At 39.3% G+C, this 18,707-nt stretch overlaps 1 protein-coding gene across 6 annotated transcripts in view; it reads left to right on the top strand.

The window, feature by feature from the left end:
* The window catches only part of Polk (DNA polymerase kappa), a 62,410-nt gene that overhangs the window by 8,590 nt on the left and 35,113 nt on the right, over positions 1-18,707 (top strand). For all 6 annotated transcript variants that reach the window (XM_036206750.1, XM_036206749.1, XM_036206751.1 and 3 more), the window contains exon 2: positions 17,930-18,092. In XM_036206750.1, the coding sequence (XP_036062643.1) occupies positions 17,961-18,092 (132 nt within the window). In that variant the 5' untranslated portion in view covers positions 17,930-17,960. The remainder of the gene's footprint in view (positions 1-17,929; positions 18,093-18,707) is intronic.

The raw sequence follows: 18,707 nt of genomic DNA, 5'->3' as shown, positions 1-18,707 counted from the left end.
TAATAACTTTCAAGGACTAGCAATTTGCATTACATTGTTAAATGAGATGTATAGGTACAATACCTTAAACAAGATTAGAAAGTATGTACAGTATGTTCTAACAAAAATAATCTCAAATTTGTATCAGTATAAAAAGATCCATATCAATGTAAAATATTTAAAACAAATAGTTTCTTTTTAAAGTAGATTCAATAATCTATCCTCTTATCCTATCATATCTATATCCCCTTTTTTCTTTTCAGAATAGATTTAATAATCTACCCTTTATCCTATCATTTCTATATCTCCTTTTTTCTTTTTCTTTTTTCAGAATTAGAACTCTGAATCTAATCTCCTTTGTTCAGCTTTTTTTTTTAACCATTACCAATAACAACTTATAACCAACCACCCTAAACAATGACATATATTCATAACCCATTGAATGACCAAAAACCACCCACCCCACCTCTTGGGAATGTGGGCATAGTTTTCTTAAAATTACTTCCTGCTATCTGGGGGCAAAGACATCTTTAGGGGATCCTGAAAAGAAAAATGTGGGTTAATTGTCAAGTCCTGGGAGAGGTAGCTATATCATTTGTTGTCTAGTCGCTTTGTAATGAGAAAATGCGGGGCTTGTCTCAAGTCCTGGCTAAAGTAGTTTGTGAGGCTGGATCATCTCAGCCAGCCACCTCGAAGTTGTCCTCAGCAGTTTGTGTTCCACAGCCGATCTTTGGGTGGTGGTTGTCAGCTTAATGGCATTATCGTATTCATAACCTTCTATAACCTGTTAGCCTGTTAAATGACTAGAGAAGGGAAGCATGTCTATTAGGTGGTATTTGTTGTTTTGTTATTCATTCTTGTATTTTGTGCTGGGAATGGAACTCAGACCCTTGTGTGTGCAAGGTAGATGCCATAACATGGAGCTCCGTCCCCATATCCACGTCTCTTCTAAATTCTCATTTCAATCCTGATTCCTGCTTCAGTATTCCAAGAGGCCCTGAATCGTTTCTCCAGTTTCCCAAGCCCTTTGATGGTTCCTAGCCTTGTGTGGTAGTTTGATTGTAATTGCCTCCCCGCATAATCTCATAAGGAGTGGCACTATTAGGAGGTGTGGCTTTGTTGGAGTATGGCCTTGTTGGAGGAAGTGTGTCACTGTGGGGATGGGCTTTGAAGTTTCCTCTGCCCAGGATACTGCACATTGTCTCAGTTGACTTCCTGTTACCTGCAAGATGTAGCACTCTTGGCTCCAGCACCACATCTGCCTGCACACCGTCATGCTCCCCATCATGATGATAATAGACTGAACTTCTGAAACTGTACGCAATCCACCTCAATTAAATGTTTTCTTTATAAGAGTTGCTATAGTTATGATGTCTCTTCACAGCAATGAAAACCCTAACTAAGACACCTTGCTCTCAAACCTAATCTCCGTGTCCTTACCCCAAATATCAGTGTCACGTTGCTATCTAAGAGAAACTGTGATACTAAATAGTTAGTAGTATTGAGCTACCTTTAGAGATGGACATTTTAAATAGACATCGCAAGAATTTACCTTGCTTGCTTTGTGTGTGTGTGTGTGTGTGTGTGTGTGTGTGTGTGTGTGTGTGTCTAACAATCCACAATCCATTTAGATTGATGGAATCTTTTATCAACAGCTATTGATGTTGTTATCATCATAATCATCATCATTATGTGCTTATATTGCCATGTCTTATTCTATTGCTCTGAATTATTTATATTGCTTACCAAAATAAACAAACAAACAAACTTATTTTGGTTTTGAGGGTCTTGCTGTGTAGCCCAGGCTAGCCTTGAGCCTGCCTTCTTTCTACTGTTTCTGCCAGGTGTTAGGATTATAGGAGCCTAACTTGTTAGGCCTTGGCATGTTGCTTTAATCTTTTTTGTTGGTGGTAGTTTGGTTTTCCAAGACAGGGTTTCTCTGTGTAGCCCTGTCTGTCCTGGAACTCACTTGTAGACCAAGCTGGCCTCAAACTCAAAGAGATCTACCTGCTTCTGCCTCCCAAGTACTGGGGTAAGCATGTACCACCACCACCCAAGTAGTTGGTTTAATCTTTAAGGTGACTTTCTCTATTTGGACTTTTTTTATGTGTTGATTTTGTGATAGTAAATTTTCTGAAACAGCCATACTTTGGACGTGGTTTGGGGAAGAGATTGAATGGGATATTTATTCATACCTTACAGCAATGCATATAATTTGTCCCCAAAGAACATGCTGACATTCAAAAGTAAGACCTCTATTACAGATGAGCAGTGATGCACAGAGGACAAGCTTTGAAAGTCAATTCTCCTTCCCCAGTAGTTTCCAGGGACCAAACTTATATCATCAGGCCACTGAACCATCTCACTGGCCCCATCCAGGCATTTCTAAGGAATTTGGAGGATAAAAGAAATGAAGGTCATGAGGGGGTAGGGGAACTTAGTGCAGTGGAACCCCCCTGGAATCCATGAGTGATTCCAGCAAAGTCTCCTAGTAATGGGGTGTATGGAGCCTGAACTGGCCATCTTCTATATCGCAGCAAGACTCCCAGTAGTGGTACTGGGACATCAACCCCGCCACAAAACCTTTGACCTACTATCTGTCTTGTTTGCAAGACTTGCTGAGGGCAATGACAGTGCAGAACTTGTGGTAGTAGCCAACCCATGACTGGTCCAACTTATGGCCCATGCCACGAGAGGGAGCCCACACTTGACACTTCCTGGAGGGCCAGGAACCAAAGGCAGGGCAGTCCAGAGACCCAGGATAGAACCAAACATGACCGAAAAAAAAAAGTCAATGAAATGATCCCTAGTGATATTCTGCTATACTTATAGATGAGTGCCCAGCCCAGTTGTCATCAGAAGGGAGTCATCCAGCAGCCAATGGGAACAGATGCAGAGACCCACAGCCAAACACCAGGCAGAGCCTGGGGAACCCCAGCAGCAAAAGGGGAAGGAAGGATTGTAGGAGCCAGAAGGGTGGGGGATACCATGAGAACGTGGGCCACAGAGTCAACTAAGCAGGACTCATGGGGCTCATGAAGACTGAAAGGCACACAGACCCTGTATGGGTCTGAGTTAGGTCCTCTGCATATACCTTATAGCTGTGTAGCTTGATATTCCTATGGGACTCAGAGCAATGGGAGTGGGGGTGATCTCTGACTCTTTTGCCTGCACTTAGGACCCTTTTCCTCTTACTGGCTTGCCACAACCAGCCGTGATGTGAGGGTTTGTGCCCAGTCTTACTGTATCTTGTAAGGTTGTGTGTGGTGGGTATCCCGCGAAGACCTGCCCCCTTTTTTTTTTTTTTTTTTTTTTGAGAGAGAGAGAGAGAGAGAAACAGAGGAGGAATTGATCTGGGTAAGAGGGGAGGTAGGGGAAGGAATTGAGAGGAGTGGAGGGAGGGGAAATTGCAATGGAATGGAATGTATGAGAGAAGAATAAAAGTTAATAGTAATACAAGAGAAATGAAGGTCACTGTGAGCTGTTTCCTGTTGTGTTAGTGGTAGAATATTCATGAAATTAAAGGAGAGCTGCACATTATTAAACTAAAGGACACTTAGAAGCTGTGTCTAAGACTTCATTGAAAAAGGGTTAGGTTGTTACCAAGTTTGACACCTCTGCCATACACTGATAGCTCTCCAGGAAAACTTAGAAATGAACAGCAGTGAACTGGAAAGTGACGTCATCATTAGCCTCAGAAGCAGCTTCAGAGCCGTCTGCAACAGAGTAGTGAAAGGGACAAGAAAGTAACAGCCTATACAAGAACGTCTTGAATTTAGTCGATATTTTTTTCTCCCAATAACACAGGATGTAACGTAGTAAATCAGCCTCAGCCTTCATTTGTAATTTTATATTTGAATAGTAAGTTTATAGATTGTAAAATGAAATATTGTAACAATACAGTATCAGAAAAGGTACCATAAGAGAACCTTTCTTTTTTATCCCCTTCTAAGGACATATGTAAACGTCCCTTTAAATTTGAGTACCTTACCATATATCTTAAATAAAATAGAATTTACCCACTCAGCATTTCTTTTACATGGACTGATTTTATGTTTTTAATTTTATTTTATTATTACTATTTGTTTAGGCCAGGATGGCCTCGAACTCAAAGATCTGCCTGCCTCTGCCTCCTGAGTGCTGGGATTTAAAGGCGTGGGCCACACTGCCACTGCCCAGGTGGACAGATATTTGTGCTGCCATGATCTAGTAGCCAAGAACTTGTCAGCCTGTCTTTCCCTGCTAAGATCCCTATAGTCAGTCAACAATCCTCAGAAACAGTGAACTTCTGTAAAATATCTGAGTTTGATCCTAAGAATTAATGTTTAAAAAAAAGAATAGCTGGCATCATACACTTTTAATACCAGCAGTGGAGAGATGGAAACCAGCAGTCCCTGAAGCTCACTGGCTAGCCATCCTATCCTATCCTACTTGGTGAGTTCCAGGCCAGTGAGAGACCTTGTCTCAAAAGAAAGGTAGACAAGGATTGGGAGATGGCTCAGTCAGAAAAATGTTTCCCTTACAAACCTGAGGACCTGAGTTCAGATCCCCAGAGCCCATGTGAACAGCCAGACACAGTGGTCTGTGCCTGTAATCCAGTGATAATGAGATGGAATTCCTGGAAGCTTGATGGCCAGTTAGTCTAACCTACTTGGGTGAAATCTGGGCCAGCCAGAAATCCTTTCTAAAGCAAATGTTAGAAGGTGCCTGAGGAGTGATTGTTCTCTGACCTTGGCATCCACAGCCAAGTACACACAAAGGTGGATGGTGCCTGCGGTGGTGCCACACTTGGGGTGGTTCTTTGGCCTCCACATGCTCATGCATATACATCTGTACACATAAACATGCAGGCACACACACATACACACATACACACTATAAATTTAACTTTTCACAGGTTTCAGTTTTCCTGAGTGTGCTTCCTTCTGAGTTAAGCATTTTCATTGTTAGAGCCCAGAAGCCTTTATAAAGCATGCAGTGCATTAGCATGATAGAAATGCATAAACTGCACTGGGGAGTTTATTTTGAATTGACACTTTATTTAATGTGTCTCAGAGTATTTCTCATTCTGTACTAAAGAACACAGATTTCCTGGGCTTGGTAACACATCTGCAATCTCAGGAGGATCCTAAATTCAAGGACAGTGTGGCCTACATTAGAAATGAGGTAGTTTCAATTATACCTCTGCAGGAGTAAATAGGTATAGTGGATTTTTGTTTGTGTTTGTTTTTTGTTTGTTTGTTTGTTTGTTTGAGACAGGGTTTCTCTGTGTAGCTTTAGAGCCTGTCCTGGAACTCACTCTGTAGCCCAGGCTGGCCTCGAACTCACAGAGATCCGCCTGCCTCTGCCTCCCAAGTGCTGAGATTAAAGGCGTGCACCACCACCGCCCGGCAGTAGAGTGGATATTTTGACTGGTTTCTGTCCCATTCTTCACTGGAACCAGATAAATGAATAGGCTAATGACAGTCAGAGAGTATGTGAATTAGGTGTGGTGCTGCACATTTGTAATGCTACCAGCCTGGAGATATGGGACACCAAGAGAATCACATGTAAAGGGCTGTCTAGGCTGCATAGCAAGAAATAAGACCATATTAATAATTACTGTCCTACTGGTTTGACCAGACACCATGACCAAGGCAGCTTATAAAAGAAAGCATTTAATTGGGAGCTTGCTTTCAGTTTCAGAGGGTGAGTCCATGATCGTTATGGTGAGGAGCATGGCAAGAGGCAGGCATGGCACAGCTGGAGCAGTAGCTGAGGACTCACATCTGATCTGCAAGCTGCAGGCAGACAGAGAGGTTGTGAAAGAGAGCTAGAGAGATTGCCTGGGCCTGACCTAAGCTTTTGAAACCTCAAACTGCCCCCCACAGTGACACACCTCCGCCAACAAGGTCACACAACTTACTTCTTCCTAAGCAGTCAAACCCTTGAGAACCTGACATTCAAATATATCAGCCTATGCAGGGCATTCTCAAACAACAACACTTCCCAAAAAGCAGGCTTCTGTCTCTGGTGAAAACTTGAGTTTTCTTTTGATACACACTCTTAGTTTAGAACCTACAGGGCTTCATATTTGTGTCATTTACAGAGATTTAAAAAATGAGCTGAGAATGCCAAGTGTTTTTCATTTTGAAAACACAGTGTTGCATCTGTTTTCATTCCCATTATATAAGACTAGTAGGCACATGGTTCCATTTATGAGTGTGTAAAAGAATTTGAGAGAAACACAGAAAAATAATAATCTGTTAATGTCTTGGGGTTGTGACTTATAATAATCTTTAAAGTTTGAAATACAATTTACAATAAGTAAAAATGAAAAGGAACTTTTAAATAATTAATCAATGATTTGATTGTTAACTTGAAGACTTATATTTAGAATAATTTTAATTCATTGTGTTTTAAATTATAGGGTAAAAAGAATAATTTAAGTCTCAAATTTTGTGCTAGGTGTTTAATCTATTGATGAAATATTTGAGCATTTGGGAGTTGTAAAGATAATAGTCGAACATAAGGTAAGGTTTTTCCATATGGGTTTGATTCTTCACAGGATATTGGAAATGAAAACAAGTTCCTCCCAGGAGTCTGCTGTGTCTGTTTCCCTTCCACCTCTCTTTCCCTCTGTCCTTCCTGATGTCAGTCCCTATGTTAGGGTGCTCTTCATGCTTGCTTCTATGTTCATGCCACATTACTTTGGTCAGTATGCTAAGTACTCACGATATTGTTTGCTTTTGTGTGCCTGTTAGAAGAAGCCACCATCCTAAAGCCTCTTCACTAGAATACCTTTTGGAAAATTGCAAGTTTCCATCCTTATTGCCACCAAAAACATGGGGTTTGCTTTGTGGTTTTAAGTGGTAATGTGAATAGTCAGCAGTAGACTCAGACTGGGAAGAATTTGAAGATTTTCAGAGAAAATGCTTTTAAGCCACTATACCAAACCATAGGAACCAAGGATTCTTTCCTTTGAGTTGTGCATTTCTCTTTTATTTGTTTTATAGAAGCAGGTTGTTCTTTAATTGGCACGCTGAGAATCATGCATTTCTTATTGGCTTCTTGGTGAACCAAACTATTCTGTAATTTCAGGCTATAAAAATGTTGACCATTTTTCTTCTCAAGATTGCAGTTATATCCCTTCATCTGGTTTATTTTATTAGTAAGGATACTTAATATCATAGTACGAATTCTAATTTGAGTATAAATAAAATTCATCTGTGTTATCTGTGAGCTTTGGTTTTTCTTGGGGATGCTTATCCAGACCCTTATTGAGTCTTTCCGTATAGACAAGTAAGATTGTAGTAATCTTCACAGCTCTGGAAGTTTGGCTTAGCACTCATAACAACAACAAGAATAACTGTTAACTGAGAGCTTGTCACATATCAGGCACCATACTGAGCACTTAACATGATCTGCTGACCTAACAAAGCCATTTGAAATAAGGCTCACTTCCTGTAAAATTAGGGAAGTCATTATACTTGTGATAGGAACATCTTCGCCAGAGATTTCTAGATACACTCACTGAAGAAGTAGTGACAAGAGGGGATAAACAGAACTAATAAGAGATTTAAGAACAATTAGAAAGATGAGATAAATACTCATAAATGCAAGAGCACATTCACCACAGTAACATAGCTGAGAATGTCAGAAAAATTCCTGATGATTCAAATACACTAAAACCCAGTGTGTTTTTCCTTGCTGGTCACTTTTGTCTTACCCCATCAAACATTGGAGGTGGTCGCCTTAGAAAGAGAAGAAAGAGGTTTATTTCAGCTCTCAGTTTGAGAGATTCCAGTCCATGATTGGTGCTTTGTAGCTGTGGTGAGATAGCACATGATGGTGGAGAAAAAGCAAGGGGCTGTTATCCTCTTGTAGGGTGCACCCCCAAGGACCCTCTGTTAGCCCCCTTCCCTTCACAAGTTACACTGCTCTTCACACCACTATCCTAGAGACCAGGCTTTTAGAGTATAGTCAGGGTGCAAAGTACAACTATGAGCTTGGTCTAATCATTTTGTCTTTGAAGTAGAAGTAAGCACAAACTGACGAAGCTTCAATTTAAAATTGGGAAGCCAGGGTATGCGGCCCTCAATGAGACGGCAACACTTAAGTGAAGGCTTGAAGGAGATGTGAGCATTTAACCAAGATGGTGTCTTACATACATGAGGTCCTCTGCAGGGCAAGAGAACAGTCAGTGACGAAGGTCTCAAGACTGTGTCCTGTAGAGTTGAGAACCAGCACGGAGGACATAGTGGCTGGAGTGTAGTGAAGAGGGTGAGAGTTAGACAACCATGCAAGCCGCCGAGCGTGAGCATCTAGAGTCCTTTTCTTTGTTTTGCTTCGTGGGTGTTTTGTTTACTTGTTTGTGTTCGAGACAGCATCTCACTGTATATCTATGGCTGTCCTGGAACTCAATGTAGACCACTGACCTTGAATTCACATAGATGACCTGCCTTTACCCACGGAGTGCTGCGATTAAAGGTGTGCACCACTACACCTGGCAGATCTAGATTCTTTGTGGCCTAAAAGATCATTTTAAGGATTTTAGACTTGTTCTGAAATAAGATGGAATGGCATTGTACAATTTTCAGCCAAAAAGTGCTAAGATCTAATTGGTGTCAGAGAGTCAGTTGTGAAGCTGGGGAGATGAATCAGTGGAAACAGCACTGAGCATTAGGACCAGAGTTTGGATCCCTAGAACCTACATAAAAAGGCACATAACTGTTAGCTCTGGTGGCCCTCTGTAATCCCAGCACTTAGAAGCCAAAGATCCCTTAGGGTCCCAGAGCAAGCTGCCTAGTTAAACTAGCCGAACTGATGAGCTCCAGGTTCAGCTAGAGAGTGCTCCAGTCAATAAAATAGAAAGTGATGAGAAAAACACCTAATGTCAACTTCAGCCTCTACATGTGAGCACATGTGTATGCATGTACACACACACACACACACACACACACACACACACACACACACACACGCACCATGCACATGTAGAAATAAAGAAGGAGAAGTAGAATTCTGTGTTGATAATCAGCAGTAAGAGAGCAGAGGCAGACTCAAGAGCATCTGTTGCAGTCCTCCAGGCAGAAATAACCGTAGTTCAGATCAGCATGACAGTAGTGGGGAAGGCGAGAGGCAGTTGTACTCAGGGTGTGTTTTGAAAGAATCCACAGGGCTTCCTGATAGTCTGGATATGGCTGTGTGAAGAAGAAGGCCTCATGAATGACTCCTGTGGGATCTGCACAGGCAGTTGAAAAAGGAACTTGGGACTCTCATCCAGAAGGAGAAAAGGAACAAGTAGAACCAGCTTGGGCGTGGAAGCAGGGAAGATCTATTTTGGACATGTTAGGTTTTTAGAAATATCTTTGACAGTTTTGTACACGTACATGATGGATTTGGGTCATGTTCACCCCCTCTTATTCCCACCTCGTTCTCTCTGACTGCCCACTTCTTCCCTGCAAGCCCCTTTCCTCCTTCCTCGGACATACGAAATTTAAAGATGCCAGACAGGCACTGAAAACAGCACCATCAACCTGGAAGTCGTTGGGATATAAACGATATTAAGTGTGTCCTGATGAGAATGAATGCATTAACAGGTGGGAGGATAGCTGGAAACCAACTCTGCCTTTCTAACAGTGCTTCTGACAGCTCAGTTCTGATACACTTAAGAACCCAATCAATTCTGAGACTTTGGCCCCTAGCTAATATAAATATGTTAGTATGTAAAGTATATGTAAATTCATAGTCACTCAATATATTTTTTTCATACATTTTCTCATTTAAAGGGCAAGGCAAATTAAATGGAGGAATGTGTTTATTTTAACTAATTTTGTAGTGTTGTTATGGTGAAATTATAATTGAATTACATTTGCCTGCTTTCCGAGAACAATGTCAAGTAACAGAATTGCTAAAGTAAAATATAATAAAATATTAGACTTAATGTAACAGTTGAAGAGAAAACAGTTCAAATATTGAGAACAGAAAACTAGCCTGTAAATTTCTTCAGATACAGACTATCAGAGATAACAGCTACACTCATAGTTCCAACACTTTGGAGCATATAGATATCTTAAGGCTGATATCCAACTCTCCTAGATTTATTTAGTATGTATTGAGACTTGAGCATCAAGATTTTTATAAAGGTCTCCAGCAGTGTACAATATATAGCAATGTTTGCGAATAAATAGTGTATGCTTGTTTTGTTTTAGACAGTGTGTTGCTTTGTGGCCCCAACTGGCCTGGCACTTGTAATCCTGCTTCAGCCTCCCAAGTGATGGGATTATAGGCATGCACTAATGTGCCAGAATTTTACCCCTTTAAAGGAGCTACCATTAGAAGTCAGAGTATTAAAAAATTGTTTCTGGGATGATGAAAATAATTTTTATTTTTTGCTACTACTCAAGATGGAAGCAGCAATGTTGTGAAAGGCTTTCAATCATACACATAGGTCACTGTCACTGCTGTAGGTACATGGCGGCTCTCCACCTAGCTGTTTTTGTTTGTAGCATAAACGAACCCCAGTGTGGAGGTGACTGATGACAAGGGGGCTTCATTAGCATTGAATGAGGGGACCTGGATGCCATCCCAGTTCTTCAACTCACCAGCAGAGTTATGGTGGATAATTCATTTAACTTTGCTTGAATTTTTTAATTTTGGGATTTTTTTTCTAATTTTTTTTCTCCCTGATAAATAACCAGAGAGAATAATCCTAAGAATAACTGAACCTGTTGTGCACGTTGTTGTATAGTTTTGTGTGTATATATATTTTGAATAAAACTTTTAAAAGTTTATTAGGTGTATATGTGTGAAAGAGGAAGTGTGTGTGTGTGTGTGTGTGTGTGTGTGTGTGTGTGTGTATGTAAAACTGGTGCAAACATGCCATAGAGCATGTGTGGAGGTAAAAGAACAACTTTTGGAAGTTGGTTTTCTGCTTCCACTATGGGAACTGGGGATTGAACTCAGGTTGTCAGGTTGCGTAACAAGCATTTTATCCACTGAGCTACATTGTCAGCTCATGAGTATGGCTTTTGTATAGAACTAGTCTTCATTGTCAGACTCAAGAGATCCTCCTGCCTGAACCTTCTAAGGTTTTTCTTAGTTTAAAAAGTGCCATAGCATTGTACATTGTAGTCATTTCCTGGGTGTGACTGGATTTTCCCCCTATATTATTGCTACCTGAAATGAGTTCTATTATATAGTCATTAATCATTGCAACTGAACTTAGCATGTATAATAGAGAGGTATCATTTTATATTTGTTCTCTGTGCAGTGGATAAAAATACAAGGTTTAACAAGAGCACCCAAGTTCATAAGAGAAACACTACTACAGCTAAAATCACACTGAGTTTCACACAGTGAGGTGACTTCAAAACCTGACTCTCACCAATAAACAGGTCATCCAGACCAAAATTAAACAGAGAAATGCTGGAGTTACATAATGTCATAAATCAAACAGACCTAGCAGATATTTACAGAACACTTCATATAAATACAGAAGAATATACTTTCTTCTCAGAAGCTCATAGAACTTTCTCCAAAACTATGTACTTGTACACACAGCAAGTCTCAACAAATATAAGAAAATCGAAATAACACCCTGAATTCTATCTGACCACCATAGTTTAAAGCTGTATATCAGCAACAACAGAAACCTTACAAACTCACAGACACTGGGCAACTCACTATTGACTGAAAAATGGGTCAAGACAGAATCAAGAAGGAACTTTCTAGAATTGAATGAAAATGAAAACACAATATACCCGATAGGATACTATGGGACACAATGAAGGCAGTTCTGAGAGACAGTTGATAGCACTAAATGTCTGCATCAAAAACTTGGAGAGATCGCATATTAGTAACTTAGCAGTGCACCTGAAAGCTCTAGACCAAAAAAGAAAGAAAGACAAGACATCAAGATATAATCAGACTAAGGGCTGAAATCAATGAAATGGAAACAACATAATACAAAGAATCAATGAAAGGAAGAGTTGGTTCTTTGAGAAAATCAGTAAGATTGGCAAACCCTTTGTCGAATTAACTAGAGATGTAAAGAGAAGATCCAAATTAATATAATTAGACATGGAAAGGGGGACATGACAACAGACACTGATGAAATCCAGAGAATAATGCCATCCTTTAAAAATCTGTAATCTACCAACTGGAAAACCTAAAAGAAATGGGTGAATTTCTTGACATATATCATCTACCAAAGTTAAATCAAGATCAGATAAGCAATTTAAACAGACCCATAAACCCTGGTGAAATAAAAGCAGTAATTAAAATCTCCTGACCCAAAAAGCTCAGGGTCAGAGGGATTCAATGAAGATTTCTACTAGACCTTCAAAGAAGAATTAATGCAAATATTCCTCAAATTATTCCAGAAAATAGAAGAAATATGAGGCCACAATTATCTCAATACCTAAACTATACAAAGATCCAACAAAGGAAGAGAATTACAAACTAATTCCTTGTGAACACAGGTGCAAAAAATATCAATAAAGTAGTTACAAACCAAATCCAAGAACACACCAGAAATATCTGCTGTGATCAACTTTACTTCATCCCAGAGATGCAGGGATGGTTAAGATACATAAATCAATAAGTGTAATATACCACGTAATATAGACTAAAAGACAAAACAACATAATCATCTCATTAGATACAGAAAGTCCTTTGACAAAAATCCATCATCCTTTTATGATAAAAGTCCTAGAGAGACTAGGAATACAAGGGACGTACCTCAACATAATAAAGTCAATTTACAGCAATTCCACAGCCAATGTGTTCAACCTGAACAGAGAGAAACTTGAAGTATTTTCACAGAAAGCAGGAAGAAGATAAGGAAGACTCTCTCCATCCCTATTCAGTGTAGTACTTGAAGTCTCAGCTACAGCGATAAGACAACTGAAGGAGATCAGGGGATACAATAGAAAATAAGTCAGTGTTTTTACTTACAGATGATATGACTCTATACATAAAAGGCCCTAAAAACTACATCAGGAGCATTCCACACTGATAAACACTTTCAGTAAAGTAGCAGCATACAAAACACAAAATGAGTAGCTGTCTTATGTACAACTGTCAAACTGAGAAAATAGGAAAACAATACCTTTCACAATACCCTCAAAAAATACTTTGGGGTAAATCTTTAATAGAAACTTTAAGACATTGAGGAAAATAAATTAGACATCAGAAGATAAAAAGATTTCTCATGTCATGGGGTAGGATTAATATAGTGAAAAGGGCCATCCTACCAAAAGCAATTTACAGATTTAACACAATCCCCATCAGAATTCCAATTTCTCCACAGAAATTGAAAAAACAATTTTCAGCTTCATATGAAGCTCAAAAAAATATAGGATAGCTAAAATGACAAAACAATTCTGATTAATAAAAGAACCACTGTAGATAATCACATTCCCAATCTCAAATAGCCCTACAGAGCTATAGTAATAAAAACAGAATGGTATTGGCATAAAAATAGACATGTTGATCAATGGAATTGAATTGAAGACCCAGAATAAGTCCACACATTTATGGACACCTGATTTTTTTTAACAAAGAAGCCAGAAATATGCACTGAAAAAAAGACAGCATCTTCAACAAATGGTGCATATTTATCATCCTGTGCAAAACAACTCCAAATAGATGAAGGACCTCAGCATAAGGCCCTGGTCTGATGATATGAGAGGTGGGGAATAGTGTTGAATTCATTGGCAAAGGGAAAGGTAACACTTTCTTAACAAGGTAGCATTAGGACAGGCACTAAGACCAACAATAAATGGGACCTCATAAAACTGAAAAGCTTCTGTATGGCCAAGGACAACATCAACTGGGCAAAGCAGTAGGCTAAACACTGTAAAAAGATCTTTACAAATTATATATCTGAAATATATATATATATATATATATATATATCCCAATTTTTAAAAAGGGAGTACAGAACTAAACATAGTTCTCAGAAGATGAAAAACAAATGGTTGATAAGCGCTTAAAGAAATGTTCAACATCCTAGTCATCAGGGAAATGCAAATCAAAACTACTTTGAGATTTTATCTTACATCAGTCACAGTGGCCAAGATCAATAAAACAAATGACTGCTCATGCTGGTGAGGATATGGGCAAAGGAGAACCCTTACTCATTGCTGGTGGGAGTGCAAACTTGTACAGCCTCTATGGAAATCAGTATGGTGGTTCCTCAGGAAGCTGGAAATAGTTCTACTTCAAGAGCCAACTATACTACTCTTGGGCATATACCCAAAGGATCTCTACATCCTACTGCAGAGATACTTGTTGTTAATTGCTGCTCTATTCATAATAGCCAAAAATTTAAAATAGCCTAGCTGTCCATCAACTGATAAATGGATAATGAAATGTGGTACATTTACACGATCAAATATTATTCAGCTGTTTAAAAAATATTAAATTTGCAAATAAATGGATGAAACTAGGGGAAAAATCATTCTGAGTGAAGCAACCCAGATGCAAAGAGACATTATTGTATATTTCTCTTATATATTAATGTTAGCTTTTAAGTTTTCAATATGTTTTCTACAATCTGTATAACCACAGAGGTTAGGTACGTAGTAAGGGACTAGGGAGAAGGAGAGGGTCTCCCAGGGAGGGGATATAGCATATATTGTTTTGAAGAGATAGTGGTTAGACCAGAGTGGAAGGACTAAATGGGAAGAAGAAGGAAGAGAGGGGTGAGGGAGAGAATGTGGGAAGGGACAACTGACACTAAGATATTGTGGAATAGAATATTTAACTAGGTAAAGATGTATTGCTTTTATTTATGCTGCATTTGTTTAACTCTGTAAAGATGTGTTGCTGTTTCACCCTGCCTGCCTAAGGCACCTAATTGGTCTAATAAAGAATCTGAATGGCCAATAGCTAGGCAGAAGAGGGATAGGTGGGACTGGTAGGCACAGAGAAAAGGGGAGCCAGCCAGCCAGACATGGTGGAAGCAGGAAAGCAGGATAGACAGTACATAGATGAGGTAAACAAGCCGTAGGGCAGCACATAGATGAATAGAAATAGATTAATTTAAGTTTAAAAAGCTAGCTGGAAACAAGCCTAAGCTAAGGCTGAGCATTCATAATTAATAGTAAGTCTCTGTGTCATGATTTGGGGGATGGTAATCCAAGAAAGCCTCCTGCACTAAGAGCCATTTGAGGGACCATATGGAAACCCACTACTATAGAAGCTTCTTAAAATATATATGTATATGAAATAAATCTAAATGGGACATCAAATAATGGGGAGACAATGTCCTGACTAGACATCTTATGCCACCAAATAAAACCTCCAGTGCCAGGAATGGGTTATATCTATTTGAGTCATTGGCCAAAGTGGCACCAAGGAAATTCCCTTGGTTGCTCTTCAAAAATTAATGGTAAGACCCTATTGTTGATACAGCACTTACATAATTCATCAAACATGGAGAAGTAGAGCTAGTGCCTAACTAGAGACTTCCCCTCTAAAAGCTAGTATTCATGGTACTGGGGGTATTCTTAAATGCTACCAGAGAAGAAAGGTAACTATTAGCCTGGCTACAAACCCTGTAATCTGCAACAGTGGTCTTCCAGTAAGAGACGCTGATGCAATAGGGGCACAAACACTGTAGGAGTAACCAACCACTCTGATTGGATTTAAGCATACTCCATGAGATGGAACCCATATCTGACACTGCCGTGGTAGCCAAGAACCCTAGACTAGAAAGGCCATGGGCCTAAGGGGAAAAACTTCATGCTATTACTCTTCTAAAGCAGTGGTTCTCAACCTTTGTAATGATATGACCCTTAATATAATTCCTCATGTTGTGGTGACCCCCCAACTATAAAATTACTTTTGTTGCTACTTTATAACTTTAATTTTTTTGCTACTGTTAGATGAGTTGTAAATATCTGTGCTTTCCAATATTCTTAGGTGACCCTTGTGAGTCATTCAACCCCCAAAGGGATTGTGACCCACAGATTAAGAACTACTGTTCTAAAGGAACCATAACCACGTTGGGCGCCAAATGTAGATGTAACCATCTTGTTAAATAAGAAACACAAAGCCAATTGCAGAGTTAAAAGCCAAGAGGTCAGAGCAATAGCTGAGAGCTGAAAACCTTCACTGCTGCTCTGTCTTTCCTCTCCACAAGAGAGCTACTTCCCGTGTCCTGTCCTTTATATAGACTTTCTGTTCTGCCTTCTCATTGGTTGTAAACCCAACCACATGACCTCCTCATCACTGCCTGTCTGTACAGACCTCCAGGTCTTCTATGGTTGGTATTGAGATTAAAGGCATGTGTCGCATGCTGACTGTATCCTTGAACACACAGATCCTGCCTAGCTCTGCCTCCCAAGTGCTGGGATTAAAGGTGTGCACCACCACCGCCCAGCTTCTGCTATGGCTTGCTCTGACCCCAAGGCAACTTTATTAATATACAAATAAAATCACATTTCAGTACAAATAAAATATCACCACACATAACAGTATACTATCTCCTAATAAAATTCTACTGTACCCGTAAATCAATCCCTGATTTAGCATCATCAGAGAAACAGCTTCTTGCAATAGATGGCAACTAATACCAAGAATCATAATTGGACAATATTCAGAGTGAGAGATTTTTGGAACACTCTTTCTTAAGTGTGGATGTCTTCATAAAGCCATCCCCTTTGGGCTTAGGGAGCTACGTGAAAGAGAAAGCAGAAAGATGGCAAGAGCTAGAGAGGATGGATGACTTCAAGAAAACAGTATCCTCCAAACAGGACGGATTCACATATGAATTTATAGAGACTGGAAGTATGCACAGTGCTAGTACAGGTTCAAGGCAGACTTGGTCCCACTGCTGAGGGGGAAGTGAACAGGAACTCCCAACCCTAACCAAGAAGCTATCTGTATTTGATATCTGCTTGTAAGTGAACAATATTTTTCTCCAGTGGAGCCTCACTGGGTATATTAACCACACTTTAGGGTAGGCCCCATACCCAGCAGTAGGTAACACAAAATGAACTCAATAATATTTTTGTAGACTTTCTGTCTCAAATTGCTTTGGTTGGCATTTTTTTTATCTTATTGGTCTTTAGCTTGTATATTTTGGTTTCCATTTTATGGGTGTGGGTTGCATGTATGTGTTTCCTAGTTTCTTTGTTCATGGTTTATTTTTTGTTTGCTTGTTTGTTTTTTTTAAAGAGAATGAAAGGGTATGGATTTGAGTGGATGGGGAAGATATGAAAAAATTTTTTCAATAGAAAAAAACCCCACGAGGTTTGGACTTGGATATGTTTTTAACAAACATGTAGCTATTTTCCAGCGAATTTGTTAGCAGACATGTTCTGAGACTCAGGCCTCTCTTGTGTTTGGAGTAGTTAGTAACATCTGTCTTTTTGGGCTATTGAGTGTGTATATGTCGGACAGCAAACATGGTGGCTGGAACAAAATGCACAAGAAATATCCATTCTTTTCTTGTCTCCAAAAAGATAGTAAGCTTAGGATAATAATGGAAAATTTGAGTAGTAATTCTTCTTTTTCTTTCTTCTTTGGTTTTCAAATTTTGATTCTTGGTTTTTCAAGACAGGTTTTCTCTGTGTAGCCCTGGCTGGCCTGGAACTCGCTTTGTAGACCAGGCCTGCCTCAAACTCTCAGAGATCCACCTGCTTCTGCCTCCCAAGTGCTGGGATTAAAGGTGTGGGCCACCACAGCCTGGCTGAGTAGTAATTTTTCAAGATCTAAGAAATGTTTGTTTGTTTGTTTTAAGACCAGGTTATGTGTAGCTCCATCAGCCTGAACTTTATTGTAGAGCTGAGGATACCCTTGAGCTTCTGTTCTTCTTCCCTGCCTCCCCAGGGTTGCTGTGCCCCATGGGGATCGAGCCTAGAGCCTCTTGCATACTATGCAAGCACTCTACTAGGTTTTTATCTCTGGCCCTTCTCTGGACACCTAAAAGCAGTGCTTATTTTGTATGCCTTTGCAGCTAATAAAGAAGAAATTACCTTGTTTACATCATGGAGAAAAGAAAAGAAAAGAAAAATTGCAAAGATGATCTTCTGCTTAGGATGGGACTGAATGATAATAAAGCAGGAATGGAAGGACTGGATAAAGAGAAAATAAACAGAATTATAATGGATGCCACAAAGGTATGTACTTGCTTCTTTCAGTATCTATGATTTAGTTAGTATTAAAAGAAAACCATTAGGTCTTGGTTTAATATCCTTTTTATTCATTAAAAATGTTTTAATATTTCATTAAGCTAGGAAATATATAAATGCTTTTTAAATCTGTTGTTCTAGTTTCCAAGCTTTCTACTTTGAATTTATATACTATGTACATAAAAGCAAAAGAGTGCACATTTTTTTCTCATTTTCTTTTTATCCCTTGTAAATGAATGTTATAATTGGATGGTGGATTTATACTTGCATATGTGGATATAGTTTATTGATCTAGTCAGAATTGTTACTGATTGATATATATCATTCCTAATCTTTTATTTTATTATTATATTTATTTATTTGTCTGTTTATTTATTTTGAGGCGGGGTCTCACTATATAACCCTGGCTGTCCTGGTATTCATTATGTAAACCAGGCTGGCCTTGAACTCCTTCTACCTCTGTCTCCGGAGAGCTGGGATCTTCCTGCTTACACTGGAATTAAAGATGTGTGCCACCACCACCTGACTATATTTACTAATCTTATGTGTGGCAACTATAAAAGAGATATCTAGGAGTGGAATTGCTCTATAAAATACAGATAA

The sequence above is a fragment of the Onychomys torridus genome, chromosome 15 (assembly GCF_903995425.1).
Source record: "Onychomys torridus chromosome 15, mOncTor1.1, whole genome shotgun sequence".
Classification (NCBI taxonomy): Eukaryota; Metazoa; Chordata; class Mammalia; order Rodentia; family Cricetidae; genus Onychomys; species Onychomys torridus.
The sequence above is the reverse complement of the archived record's forward strand: the minus strand, read 5'-3'. Positions and strand labels throughout refer to the sequence as shown.